The 14,430-nt window shown below is 41.6% G+C and overlaps 1 protein-coding gene and 1 long non-coding RNA gene across 4 annotated transcripts in view; one reads left to right on the top strand and one right to left on the bottom strand.

Annotated features, from left to right (window-relative positions):
- Positions 1-612: 612 nt before the first annotated feature.
- phf2 (PHD finger protein 2) overlaps positions 613-14,430 on the bottom strand; it is a 37,631-nt gene continuing 23,813 nt past the window's right edge. The window contains exons 14-22 of one of the 3 annotated variants that reach the window (XM_028002802.1): positions 12,515-12,630; positions 12,144-12,322; positions 9,707-9,774; positions 9,159-9,325; positions 5,927-6,222; positions 3,844-3,939; positions 3,664-3,773; positions 3,285-3,594; positions 613-2,428 (exon numbers count right to left, since the gene is read on the bottom strand). In XM_028002802.1, coding sequence (XP_027858603.1) covers positions 2,340-2,428; positions 3,285-3,594; positions 3,664-3,773; positions 3,844-3,939; positions 5,927-6,222; positions 9,159-9,325; positions 9,707-9,774; positions 12,144-12,322; positions 12,515-12,630 — 1,431 coding nt within the window. In that variant the 3' untranslated portion in view covers positions 613-2,339. Of the gene's footprint in view, positions 2,429-3,284; positions 3,595-3,663; positions 3,774-3,843; positions 3,940-5,695; positions 5,802-5,926; positions 6,223-9,158; positions 9,329-9,706; positions 9,775-12,143; positions 12,323-12,514; positions 12,631-14,430 lie in introns of those variants that run through there. The other 2 variants (XM_028002801.1, XM_028002803.1) reach the window with 2 other exon arrangements.
- LOC114135483 (uncharacterized) lies at positions 3,946-5,874 on the top strand. The gene is made up of 2 exons (XR_003593597.1): positions 3,946-4,707; positions 5,747-5,874. It is a non-coding gene; the product is annotated as an uncharacterized LOC114135483 (long non-coding RNA).

The following is a 14,430-nucleotide window of genomic DNA, read 5'->3' as shown; positions in this document are numbered from 1 at the left end:
CTTGGAGAAAACGGTTCCTCTGATCAGGCAACAGATCCGACCTCTGAACTAGGGGTGCATCGATTTGTTGGCCGGCCGATTTATTGGTGCCGATTTCCTTAATTTTGGGAGATCGCTCGATACTTGCATATGAAGCCGATCTTATCTACCTCAACAAAGGTCTAAAATTGAACTCTGTCCTCTTCTGTTCTCTCATTAAAGGTCTGACAGACAGATCGGCTCACCAGGTCATATCTGCAAGTTGGCAGTTAACAATAGTCGCCCCACTGTTGCCAAATTTCTTGCTATATTTAGTGGCATTTCAGACAAAAAATAAAATTGGAATCGGCCGGTCAGGCTTTTTAAAGATCGGCAATCATCGATTGGCCAGAAAACTGCAAAAATTGCTGCACTGCTAGTCGTATGGGAGAAAGACATGTCACCAACAATATCACTCAGCAACATGTCTGTAAGCTCCTGGAGTTTGAAAATATTCCACATCTTAGGAAAGTGAAGCAGAAAACATCAAACTACAAAAAACTTCAAGTATAAAAACAAACAAACCAAAAAAAACAAAAAACATCTGTAACATTACTGAGGTGAAACAGCAAGGAAGACAGTAAGAGCAAGTAGGATTCACTGCTGGGGCACAGTGGATGCATTTAATGAGTCAGACATACAAAAATAAATCACGACAAAGCAACACATGTACTGTACAAATTAAAAACCTCAAAGGACAAAAAAAAAGTAATTGCTGAGAGGACGAGAGGAGAGAGAACGTCCCGGTGGAGACACGATGGACGCAGCTGCAGGAACACGTGACACACGTCTGACGGGACGGGGCGGAGGGCGACCGGCGAGCTCTAGTGCGACGCCTCCGACACGCACCGCAACATGGAAAAAAACAAAACAAATTAAAGGGTCGTTTCACAACTTTGATGATATATATCCAAAAGCAAAACCTCTTAAGAATTGTACAAGTATAAAAAAGCTACAAACATTAATAAATTACATCACTGACACAGAAACACTTCACAAGGTGCTAGTAAAATAATTCTGAAACCTTCAGGATACTAGAAGTCGGACAAGTGGCTGGTCATAGAAACTTTGTTTTTTTTCTTCTTTTCTACAGTTTTTTCTCCTCAAAGCTTCACTTCTCGCTCAAACAGAATCACAATACAGTTAGCTTTGTGTATGTAAGGCCATATGACGATAAACATGTCGGCTAATTCCTTCTGTTGTTTCCCAAGGCAGCACTGATGACCGGAGAGGCGGAAAAGGAGGACAATATCGGAAATTCATATACATACATAGAAACTTTTCAAATTAAATTATATTTTTAAAAAAAGTAAAAATGTAGAATTAAGTGGGAGGCAAAAAAATAACAAAAGAAAAAGATACAAAAACTTAAAAGGCTATGTACAAAGCTACATTCTATACAGTGGAGCCATTAAAACAAAAAAAACAAAACAAAACACAGAAACAAGTGGAAAGTGTGCCGTGCTGCCTGTGGAAGCAAAGGAAGAGAGAAAGTATCCCCGTGTGACTGCGTCTCTGTCAGGGATGAGGCTCATCGTCGTGTTCCCGCGTCGCGTCCCGGTTCCTCCGCTTTCCCCCCCCCACCTCCCTGGTCCGGTCCGCCGATGTGCGTCGACCTACGTTCACGTTGGAGAAACGTCCGGACTCGGTGTGCTTTGTGCTTTACAGTCGTTGGTTTCCGTTTTCCTACCTAACGACTCGAACTAGAATAAATAAGTGGCGGCGCTGATAGTGCTCTGCGAACGGTAAGTGTGGATGTGAAGGCATAAATGCTGCTTGGGGTCGGTGCTGATCCGATCCGACGCTCCAGGAAGATTCCGGCTCAGTCTGACAATGATAAGCTGCATCCGTGGGTAGGAGCCCCTCCCTCCCCCGCACCCTCCCGAACCCCCTCTACTCCGCCGACCCCCGACCCGAAGCACGCATGCAACTCATACACATGCAGGGGATACTTTCGCAAATCTTGGAATGACTGCAATGTACTTCTATTGAGCAACCCCTGATAAAATGACAGCTGTAGTAAAATGAGACATGTTCTCTTAAAAAATATTTATAATAGCTTCTGTACACTTTAATATCTGAAAGTTATAAAGTATAAGTAGAGGCAAAAACCTATCTGAGTGATGTTCTTCTTAGAAATTGAAAAATGCATGATTTTCCTCCGCTCCTGCGTCGTTTCAGTTTATTTTTTATTTTTTCCTAATTCTCCTCTTGTTGACTTTTTGTTAGTGAGCAGGTTGCGAGTCTGGGACGAGGCCCAGTCGGTCAACCGGCCAGTCGGTCAACCGGCCCAGTCCATTAACGGCCTGCTGCTGCTGCTGCTACAGGAGGAGCTTTCCGTTTCGATGGATCTTTAGGATCTTTCCCAGTCTCTGTTTGGCCGTCGCCATGCCTTTCTTTAGCCGCTTAGCTGTGGAGAGAAGGAGAAACGACGGGAAATGAGTTTGGATGTCCAGCTACACCACCAAAAACACAGAATCTTACCAAGTATTCTTAGTCTAGTTTCTAGTGAAAATATCTTGGTACACTTGAAATAAGAGAAAACTTACAAATAACTTTTCAGCAAGGTTTATGAGCTTGTTTTAAGTTAATAGTTCCTTAATATTGATGAAAAAAAGTACTAGTTCCATTGGCAGATTATTTTATAATAACATAGGTAAATTATCTTATAATAAGTGAAACAATCTTGGTTTTAGGAGTCAGAATCACTATGGATCGGGTCCAGTTTGAAATCCTCAGCAGTCCGACCTCAACTGAATTCCTCTTCATTTCATTTCTGCCTGCAGCTGATAAGATTTTACAATGAACAACTCTGAGTAACTTGCATCTAATTTTCTCTGCGCTCATTCGTAGATTATTTAGAGATTAACATATCTGCATGTGCATGCTTGTTATTTTATTTATTTATGTATTTACTTATATTCAGTCATATCTGAATGACTTACATAGTTGTTATATATATATATATACATACAATTTTATCGCATATAATTATATTTGTTCTATTAATATTTAACACTTAGGATGGAGTAGTTGTCAATTAATATTCTATTCTGCTCCATTCTATTCACTAGACAACCAGTTCACTTTGGTTGTTCCAATCCGATGAGTTAATAGCTAAAGAGAGAGAAGCTAGTAGAAACGGTTCAGGTGTGCTGCTCCGTCAAACACATGCCGGCAAAGTCTCAAATACAAATATTTTTCATAAAGTTACAGAAATCATTTTGTTAATGTGACGCAGAACAGACAAAAGTTGCGTTGCGGACCTTTGGCGTCTGCGGGGCCCAGTCGGTCCGCCCTGGCGGCGCTGCTGCTGTTGGTGCTCGTGGAGTTGGTGCTGTTGTTGGGAGAGGACACCGACGGCCGCCTCTGGCTGAGGAAGATCCCCGGCGCCATGGGCTGCGGCCCGCCCGGGGACTTGGCGGTGCCGGTGGTGAACTCGTGGTCGGTCAGGCTGCCTTCCTGCGAGTCGGCGTTGTGGTCCGGGGAGCTGCTGTCCTGAGAGTGTTTCGGCGGCTCCGCCGCGCTCTTCTTCTTGCCGCTTTTCTTTTTCTTCTTGGTCCTCTGCTGCTCCTCCTGCAGGACACATGACACGCGGTTACCCTTACCGCGCGTCCGCCTGGTCCGGCGCTCCGGGGTGCCTACCTGGTGAGACAGCTTGGCCGCGGCGGCGGCCAGCCCCGTTTCGATCGAAGCCACGCGGGCTCCTTCTCTCGCCGGTCGCTCGTGCCGAGGTACCGAGGGTCCGACCCGCGCTGCAACAACAGCGCTTTTAGGACTCGGAAGCGGCGAGTTACAAGAGTGGCGCGACGGCGCGGCGCTTACCTGTCGGGCTGTACGGCGTGTCGTCGCTGCTTTTCCGCTTTTTGGATCTCGATTTGAAAACGGGATTGTCCTCTTCGGACTCCAACGACGGGTACACTGAAACCCAAACAGGTCAGCGCGTGACTGCATGACAAGCGTGATGCTCCGCTGACGGGACGCCAGCTAAAGTCCATTGAGTAGATTGTTTGTTGTTGTTTTTTACTAAAACGTTGACTTTATTTTAGGTTTTCTACACCTCGTTTCTTTTTTTCCCTACAAACTAGTGCACATAGAACAAACATTACAGACCAGCAATGTAATGTTGGTTTGCAACATTACATTGTTACAGGCCAATGCAATGTTACGCTTGTCAAGACAACAAATATCAGCAAACAAAGAAAAAGAAGAAGAACAACGAAAAGCAAGACGGTTCCTCGTTCGGTTGTGTTTTCTAACATGGAAGATATTTCCAGCGGTGGCCTGCAGGACAGCTGTTGGCCAGCTGTTGGCCGCTCCCCGCTCTCAGCCCGCTCACGGCACGATCATCCCAATCTAGACTTAAATATCTGATAACTGGGTGATCAAGATAAAGAATGGCCTGTTTACAGAGGCAGAGCAGCTCCGGCCCGGCCCCGGGATCACACAGCAGGAATGTTCGTGCTACGAACAACTAATTAGACTCTAATTAGGAGTTCAAAAAGCAAGTAAAACAACAGAACGCAACGAGTGTTAATGGCTTCTTAACAAGCGCGCTCGGTTCAAACAGCTGCGCTTGGAAGGGCTTCACAAAGGAGGCCGGGCGACGCGGCGGAGAACGTTTGGAAACAACACAGAAGAATAAACATCAGCTCCGATCAACCGCTCCAAATGAAGCGGCTACAAGAGGTAAGAAGTAAAAGAGCCACAGGCCCATTCATCGGGAACCGGTTTGGTTTTTAGCGGCACCTGTTGGCATCAGCAAAAGAAAAAATTCAACCAGGGAATGTAATTATTTGAGCATTTTGTTTGTAAAATATCAATTTGACGTCAGAGCTGCTCTCATTCGCTCCACAAGAAACCCACTGTAAAATCACTAGTCATTTTTTTGTCCAGTCGCTAGTGCTAATATCTTAGTACACTTGAAATAAGACGAAACTAACAAGTTATTTTTCAACAAGATATCAGAGTTCGTTTTCACACTGCAGCCTTAAGTGACCCAATTCCGATTTTTTGTCAAATCGGAATTCTTTTTTTTTTTTTTTTTGCCGTGACCCTTCATACTTCCAAACATATGCAACCTGTATGTGATCTCCAGTGGGCAAACGACCTGCAAGTGTCCCGCATGCGCAGTAGAGGGCGCAATAACGTCAATGTTCTCAGTGTTTTGTTAACAGCCATAAGAAGAAGAAGTGCTCAAAGTTTGCGGAAGTAAACATGGATGCTAACAGTGGAGCATCTTACGATTTTGAAGTTGTTGCCAACCAGAGCAGCATATTAACAACTTAACCCTCGTTACAGTCCGTCATGGTTGTTGTTTTTCTTTCTGCTTGCCCATATCATGAAGCAGAAAAGTGACATTTGTTGAGTATCAGTGACGTTCAGATCGGATGATTGCGACCTGGACGTTAGGTCACATTTGAATCGGACACCCAAGTGGTCTGGGTCGCATTCGAAATAAATCCGACTTGTGTTGTTCAGACTGTCATGAAGAGATCAGATACAGGTTGCGTTAAGGCAAAAAAAATTGGAATTGGGTCATATCAGGTTGCAGTGTGAACGCAGCCAAATTTCCTTAAAATTGATGAAAAAAATTCTAATTCCATTGACAGATTATTTGGCTAAAAAGGTAATTTTTTCATGTTATAAGTTAGTTTGTCTTATTTCAAGTGCACTAAAATATTTGCACTAGAAACTAGACCAAAAATTAGATTTTGTGTTTTTGCAGTGTTTCCTCTCCCTCTACTTCGAAGCGTCGTCTCCAGTTTCTCTGGAGACTCCTCCTGAGAGCAGAGCACGGCACAGTACCCAGAGCAGTGTTGATTTTTCAAAAATAAAGCCAACTTTAACATTTCACCATATTCAAACCTACTTCGGTGAAAAGATGGGACATTTTTCTTCTGCTTACCGTAGTCGGAGTCTTTGAAACATGCATCCATGTGATCCTGCTCGTCGTCGTCATAGTCCAGGCTCTCGATGCTGCTGCTTTTTCGGGGTTTCTTCGGGAGCCTCTTGGTGGGCCGCTTGCTGTTGCTGCTCCCGCCGGCCCCCGCGCCGCTCTTCTTGTACGCCTGCGAGCCATGCGAGTTGCTCTTGGACTGACTGTTGCTCCACGGCTGCTCCAGGGTCTCCGAGGAGGACAGGTTGGCCATGGACAGCATGCCCTGGATGGCCTCCTGTGTGCTGGGAGACGCAGGCGGCTGGCTGCAGGGGAATGAGCGCCGAACAGAGCAACCCGTTACATGTCAACTGGCATCAAGAAAAATGCCATCTGAAACCAGATGTACAAAAAAACAGGCAACCTGCTTACCGTATATCATAAAATTGTATTAAACTGGTCCAATTTTAGATCTATTACCATGTTTGTTTCTGTTTGTTAAATATGAGAATAATGAGAGAGAGAGAGAGAGACATGTTTGGTAGATTAAACTATGATTTGGGTTCTGTGTTGTGGGTTTCCTTTAACAGGCTTGTCACTGTAGTTTGCTGGAATTTGGTCCCATTCCTCCTGATCAGAGACAGAACTAGCTACTTTTACTCAGTTACATTTATTTGAGTAACTTAAAAAAAAAAACAAAAAAAAAACTTTTACTTGAGTAATTTTATTATTAAATATTTCTACTCTTGGGTAACATTTCTGGATTCTCGACCCACTGAATGAAGAACAAACATGTTTTAACCAAAAATTAGACACACAGCTGCAGTTTTTGTTAAAGTTTCTTAAGTTTTATAATGATAGAAACTGATTTATTTTAAAAAAACATATTTCTGCCTGATTTTGTTATTTTTTGTTACTTATATGAATTATTGTCATTTTGGTCCTTAAAATACCATAATTTCAACAAAATGTATGTTTTGGTCTGTCTGATGAGGTAATTTCTAAATATTAAATGACTGATAATTTGATCAGTTACTCAGTACTTGAGTAGACTTTATTTTTACTCTTAATTGAAAAATTTCTTAGAAATTTCTTCTTCTTTTTACTCAAGTAAAAAGAAGAAGAAGAAATATATGCTGAAGTAGTGTTACTTCAGTACAATTTTTTGATACTCTGCCCACCTCTGCTTCTGACGAGGAACTGGAGGAGCAGTTTAGGTGTGTAGGCTTCTTCACTCACACATGTTTGTGTGGCTATCTTTGAGGGGACTTTCCATTGACTTGCATTCATTTCTACAGCCTAAACCTTACCTTTACCCTAAACAAAACTCAATTCACACCTTAGTCCTAAATCTGACCCCTGGCCCAAAAACAGCGTTTCCCCTTGTGGGGACCAGGCTTTGGTCCCCACACTGCTCCTCTCCTTTCAGTGAGGAGCAGTGGGTCCCCACAACGTAGTATGTGTCAGGAAAATGGTCCCCACAAGGTATTACAAACACACACACACACCACACCTTGATACAACATGATACTGCCACCAGCCTCCCTCATGATTGCTTTGATGTTCTCAGACTTGTATTTATGACCATTCCATAATTGGTCAAAGGAAATGACCAATTATGGTCATTGACACCCATGTAGGTACAGGACTGGTTATTATCATTTCATATGACCAACAATGGAACAATTGCCATTAAGGAGGACAATTCTTATCAATCAATCAATGTTATTCCTATAGCTTTATTTCAAAAACTGCTTGGGTGGCCAAAGTGCTGTACATTAAGACTGAAACGTAAAAAAAACCCAAAACAAAACTACAACCATACAAAATGTACGCGGTACGTGTGTTTTACGGTGCCATGCAAGATGACAGTCTGTCTCTTGTTTTGGCAAATTGATTTTTTTTTTTTATTCTAATGGAACTAGATAAAAAAAACCTTTAGTCACAACAGTTACATGTCTTTTTATGCACTGCGTGTAAATATGCGGTTTGAACATGAAGTCGGAATCTGAACATAAATGAAACGCATTAAGAGGAAGTCCAGTCAGCGACCGACATGACAAATCCACTATCAAACATCCCGATAATACCCGGTAATCGCTTCAGCCCCTGTTCAAAGCACAGAGACTTTCCGAAAAATGAACATATTTCAACAATGTTTTGTTTCTCTCTTTCATTCCTCATTTGTAGCTTTCAGTGTGGTGGAAATAGACCATCAAGAGGTGAAGGGAAACAGCAAACAGAGTGAGGCAGAAGGAAGCGCCTGGAGCCATGGAGGCCTTGATAGATTAGTGTGGGACGGGATGCAAACACTGATTTAACACAAACTGCTGACGGAGTATTTGTAAACCGCCTGTTGCCTTTCAGCTCCAAGAAAAAATGAGAAAACTCAACTTTTTTATTCGATCACAGAGCGGCTCGTTTGTTTGTCAGAGACTCGGCCCATTAAAGAGGCCAGAAATTCATTTGCTGAGAAGAAAGAGGGTCTCAGGGGGTCCATTAAGAGATTAATGCTGTGCATGCGGTACTGCCCAGGAGAAGGGCGGGGCAATGGGGGGTTTCATGTGAACCTGAGTGAAGTTGCCCCGCCCCCACTCCCCCGCCTTCTTAAAACCAAATTGGTGTCAAATATTTGTGCTTCAAAAGGCACAAACATCTCAAAGATATTAATAAAAGTTTCCAGAGAAACATTTTTCTTTTCTGCACAAACTTAGAACAAATGTTTGACATAAATGTTGTTTGATTTAAGCAAATTTGGGGGAGAGGGGGATTGACCTTTTGACCTTAAAACTTCTTTTAATATCTTCAAAGCCAAAGCGGCACAAATGAAAATGTTTGCTGCGTAAACGTAGTCGAGCTGATTGACACTAATTTTGTCTGATTTGAAGAAGTTGGGGGGAAGCGGGGGGGCTGGTTGACCTTTCATGACCTCTGGAAACATTTATTGATATCTTTAAAGTGATAGCGGCACAAGCTAATATTTTTTGCAGCACAAACGTTTGACACCAAATTTGTTGGTGTCAAACGTTTGTGCTGCGTTTGTGCAGCAACACTTTTTGTTTGTGCCTCTATCATTTTAAAGATAATAATAAATGCTTTCAGAGGTCATGAAAGGTCACCATATCTTTCAAATAATAGAGGCACAAACAAAAACGTTTTGCTGCACAAACCAGCACAAACGTTTGACACCAAGTTTGTTAGATCTGAAGAAGACGAGGGGGCCAACTTCACGCGGGGTTTTATGTGGTGGTATTTATCCTACCTGTTGGTGTTGTAGTCGATCCCGCCCACTTGTTTGCTGGCCTGCAGCAGGTCCAGGATCCCTGCGGCACTTCCGCTCTTCTTCTTCACCTTAGAGTTGCGGCTCTTGACCTCAGGCTTGGCCTCCGTGTCTATGTGCAAGGTCTCTTCGTCTGAGGAGTCCACGCTCTGCTGGAGGAGGAAATGACACAAAGAAGAAACGTGTTTACGAGAGAGTTTAACAGGAAGCGGCCCGAGGCAAGAACACGCATTCTGTCTGCCTTTCACAGTAACTGAAGTCTTCTAGGTATCAGAACAATCGAAGCCAGGGTTTCTGTGTGTTCTGAGATACGGGAACATCAGAACATCTGGACTAATTCCTCCATTCAGACCAAACCTCAGCGATCCCCACCAAACAGAAATGTCAACTTTCAATTGCTCAGGAAGCATTTCTCACATTTTTAATAACATGTCCACTATCAAGTCACAGCTTCTTACGTATCAGATAACAGAGATGAGCAGCATTAGTATTTTGCAGAAGCAGTTTCAGGTTCTGGTCGGCATACATACCTTGCTCACTAAGGGTTGCGACTTTGCCTTTTTGGCCGGCTGAAGGGGTTCTCTGATGTCTGATAAGACTGGGCAAGAAAGAAGAGTTCATTCATAAACATCAGAGTAGAAGAAGTTCTGATAAACGGCAACGCATGTTAATAAACCGTCATAATCATTGCATAACAGACAGCAGCGCACTGAAGTCAATGAAGAAAATTTCCACACATTTCGGGGTTTTGTATGAAGTAAGTGTCGGAGAACGTTTACTGCATTTTACCTCAATTCCCAGATATTTAAAAGGATTTAATCTCTCTTGAAAGACCTTTTTGCAGTTTACTGACTTGTGAAATATTACAGCAACCTCTCCTTCTCTTATTATGTTTTTTACTCTCGCTTAATAAATTGTAATTACGAGGCGCTGATCCAGTTGGTGCAGGTGATTCGTTATTGTCATCCAACCATGTTTCTGTCAGGAACATAACACCAATAATCTGCTCAGTGATGAAGTCATTAACAAATAGTCCTTTTGCCGATAGTGGTCTTATATTTAGCAGAGGCAGTTTAAGTGGCTTGGTGGCAGATAGTTCATGAATTTGAGGTTGGAGATGAATCCAAGGTTTTATTTTTGACCACTGCATTTCATGTTTTTTCTGTTTCTTGTTAGTGTTCTGTTAGTGATCCAGACAGGTACTGTCTCGTATCGCACTGCTGGAGGAAGGCAGGTGTAGAGCTAAAGCCTGGACCCTGGTCTCTGACCTGTGTTACGCAGAGTGGTGGGTGCTCTGGGGAATCAGAGTCAGGGGGTTTTAATGAAGTGTTGAGAACTAAGGAGAAAGGTAGCAAGCAGAACTCGGTCGTTCATTTTATCTATGAAACACGTTTTTTTGGGGGGCGTTCAGGAGAGAAAAACCTAGAGAAAATTGACAATCCATTTCCTCACTAAAGATAAGAAACATCAGTTCAGGTGACGAAATTTCTGACGAGCCATTCTGGTGTTGATGAGACGAAGCCTCCGATAAAGAGTCTTTGTTCCCATTGGGTGCTAAAGAAGTGGGACGATTTGAGGCCTCACCAACTTATGTTTCCACACGTATCAGTTTGTTTGGGGAGAGTGTGATCCTGCTGAATCTGTGCTGGGACAATGATCTTGTTCTTTGTATTGTCCTGTGGTTGAGATCTTACTGATAATCAGGTCCAGAGTGCGTCCTCTGGACTTGATTACGGTCCTGCTGTTGAATCTTTCCAGCAACGTTGAAAAGTCTTTCCCCCGCTTGGTTAAGATCCTTCCTGCTAGAAGAGTATTCTTTAAAAAGCCATTTTTAATGATGAGCAGTCTGCTGTCATTCTCTCCTCCTCATCCAGAACTGGCCCACTGACAAAAACTTTTGTTTTCAGCTTTTCAATTGTGCTTAGATGATGCTGGAAGTCATTTTTCAGAATTTGTAATTTCTGTTTGGCCAGATGATTAGTTCCAGTGTGTATGATTAGACTAGAATAACATTTCTTCCCTTCCATTTCATAACATTCCCCAAAAATGTATGAATGTATGAACCATAAAACATTCTAAGAATTGGTCATATGAGCAGACAGGAGTTTAACTGAGGATAATGGATAACGGGCTAAAACTGGTTCAAGAAATGCTTTTGAATGCATAACAGACAGGAACACAGAGCTCACTCTCTGCTTTAACTAGAGTTGGGTAGTACATAGTTGCATTTATTCGATTATATTTGCTTGAGTAACTTTTTTGATAAAAAATAAAGGTACTACTAAGAGTATTTTTACTACGCTGTACTTTTTACTTTTACTTGAGTAATTTTATCATGAAGTGTCTCTGCTCATACTTGAGTAAAATTTCTGGGTTCTCTACATACTAAATGAAGAACAAACATGTTTTAACCAAAAACTCACCAGACACACAGCTGATGTTTTTGTTAGTTTCCCAAGTTTTCTTTTATCAAAAGAAACTGATTTGGAAAAAATGTTTGGTTGCCTTTTTTTACTTATTTTATTTCACTGATAAGAATCGTCATTTTCTTTCTTAAAATACCAAAATTTCGACTTAACTTTATATTTTGCTCCATCTGATTATGTCTTTTTTTTTTTAACTAAATGATTGATAATTTGATCAATTACTCTTACCAAATACTTTTTACTTACCAAATACTTACTTTTTTACTCTTACTTGTGTAATTTCTTGGACGGCTACTTTTTACTTTTACTTGAATGAAAATATGTTGAAGTATTGCTACTCTTACTTGAGTACAAGTTTTGGGCACTCTGCCCTGCTCTGGCTTTAACTAAGGAATGTCAAGCTGCAGTCAAAGGAACCTTAACTTGCATCAAATTAAGTTTAAGGTATTTAAAGCTGATGCTGTGAAGTGCTTTTGTACCCACCATGGTTATTGGCTTAAACAAAAGTGAAACACTACACGCTTAATCTGAAAACACTCACAGGAAAGATCTCTCTTAACGGTGTTCTTTTTCCGCCTGATGGGGAACTCATCTATCTTCAGCTCGCCCTCATCCGAGACGTACTCGTACTCGTCTCTCACTGGCTTGGTTTTGTCCTCTTTTAGGTTTTGTAACGATCCGAAAATACTTGAGTTGGTCTGAGGTTTCAGCATCTTGGAGCTGGAACAGAAACCGCAGGAGAATAAGCTGAGCGAGGCACTGACAGTGAGAAACCCTCCAGTTAGCTTTAATGGATATCGTGCTGATTGCCACATAGCTCCATAATCACCATAATAGACCACATCAGAAGGCCTGACTCTTCAAGCCTACCATAAAGTATTTATTTGGCAGTGGAGGCCATGCCATACGTACCTGGCTAGTTTCCTGTGAGACATAGTAAAGCTGAATCTGTCTTTATTGCCTGACAGCGGTATTCTGTCAAACTTGCACTCCTCCTCCATTTTCAGCAAGGAATCCGGCTTACTGTTCTGTAATGGTCCAATCAAAGTAATACTTAGGGAAGCAGAAGTAATGCAAGTGTAAAGTATCAAGAGACAAGACATTCACAGAACGTAGCGGCACCAAGTCATTACAGGTACATCAGTCCAAGAAGCTGTAAGTTTTTCTTTAGACATTTAAAACATTTAAAATCAGAAAATAATGACTTTTTAAAAAAAGTAAGGTAGGGAGGCAGCGATTTATCGACGCTGATTTTCTTCATTCTGATTTTAGGTGATGCTTAAAAGTGAAGCCGGTCTTATGTACCTCAGCAAAGGTCTAAAGATCAGCCACTGTCTTTTTCTACTCCCTGTAAGAGAGGTTTGACTGTTAGCCCCGCCCACCAGGTCATGTCTGCATGTTTGCAGTTAACAATAGTCACCAACTCAGCAACGTTTTAGCTGTATTTAGCAACAATTCAGACACAAAAAAAATTGGTATCGGCCAAAATCGGAATTGGCAGGTAAGGAGTTTTAAAAATTGGTAATCAGCGATCGGCCAGAAAACTGCAATCGGTGCACAGCTACTACTGAGGTATCAGAACCACGTTTCAATTCAATTTGGTTCAGAAATTCAGTTTCACAAACTTAATTTTCCAAGAAAAAAATTAAATGTTGTTGTAACGCATTCAATTTTACAAAACAAATATCCTGCATAGTGGGGAAATTTCTGAAAGTCAATCAAAGCAAGTAGATTCCCGCAAAGACGCAGTATATAGAAACAGAATAAAAAAACTTTAAATGGGAGCTGCTGTAACAGGTTGCCTGAACATCAACACACAGAAACATGTCCAGAAAAGTCTGGGGGTTTGTTTTTATTTTTTTAATCAAATTTGAAATGCAAATGGACAAGCCTTTCTACAGCTATATTTTATTCTCTAGCTCATTTCTTTAATACTTCATGTGTACATGCGTAGAAATAAACAAGGAAAATGCAGGTGAGGCAGAAATGTTCCTTATTTTTTTTTTTGCCTTACAAACTTAATATTTCCATATTAATTACAGCAAAAATATTGAAAAGATATCTTCACAAAGAGACTGAGCTTTTCCGTGTACTCCAATGAGCTCAAGAGCAGCAGCTGATTTCATCTGGGTTCGCCTTTATCAGGCGTTTACGGAGGTTTTGGCACAACCAGTAACGATTCTGTTGAACCACAAAGCAAAAGCAGTGCCTGATTTTCACTGGTTCATTTTCAGTACAGTTTTTATTTATTATTATTACTTTTGCCAATTTTGAATTATTTCATTGACCATTGCGTTTTTTTTCAGTCATTAACAGGGTAGCAAACAATTTTGTCCGTGTGTGATTTCTTTTTCTTTTTTTTCTTGAGGTTAACTCTTGAAGCGCATGAAGAGAGACGAGAAGAATGTCATGTAGGAGAAAAAAAAAAGAAACTCGAACCAGAACATGGGAGATTATTCCCGTCATTATCATCACAACATGTAAAGTCCATGTTTTCTGATATGTTGCTCTCCCTATTCAGGCTGAGATGATTATTAGGATCAACTGTCTAATTATAAGTGAAAACAAGCTAACCGCTAACGGTCAGAGTGCTAATGTTTCCAGATGACACATTCAGAGCCTTCTGACCTGCCTCGTGCCAATCCAGATGTTGCACGGCAAATCCAAAATGGCAGCCATAAAAGCTGAGCGGACTCTGTAATCAAGCATCCGCCACCGAGTGTTCAAAACATTAAACATTTCTGCTTCTTTAATTAAAGGCGTGTGACAGCATTGTGTATGCTGAGATTGTAATTCAGAATGCCTTTCTTTCTAATCAGCCCTGACAT

This window comes from Xiphophorus couchianus, chromosome 20, assembly GCF_001444195.1.
Source record: "Xiphophorus couchianus chromosome 20, X_couchianus-1.0, whole genome shotgun sequence".
Classification (NCBI taxonomy): Eukaryota; Metazoa; Chordata; class Actinopteri; order Cyprinodontiformes; family Poeciliidae; genus Xiphophorus; species Xiphophorus couchianus.
Note: the sequence above shows the minus strand (reverse complement) of the source record. Positions and strands in the feature narration are given on the sequence as shown.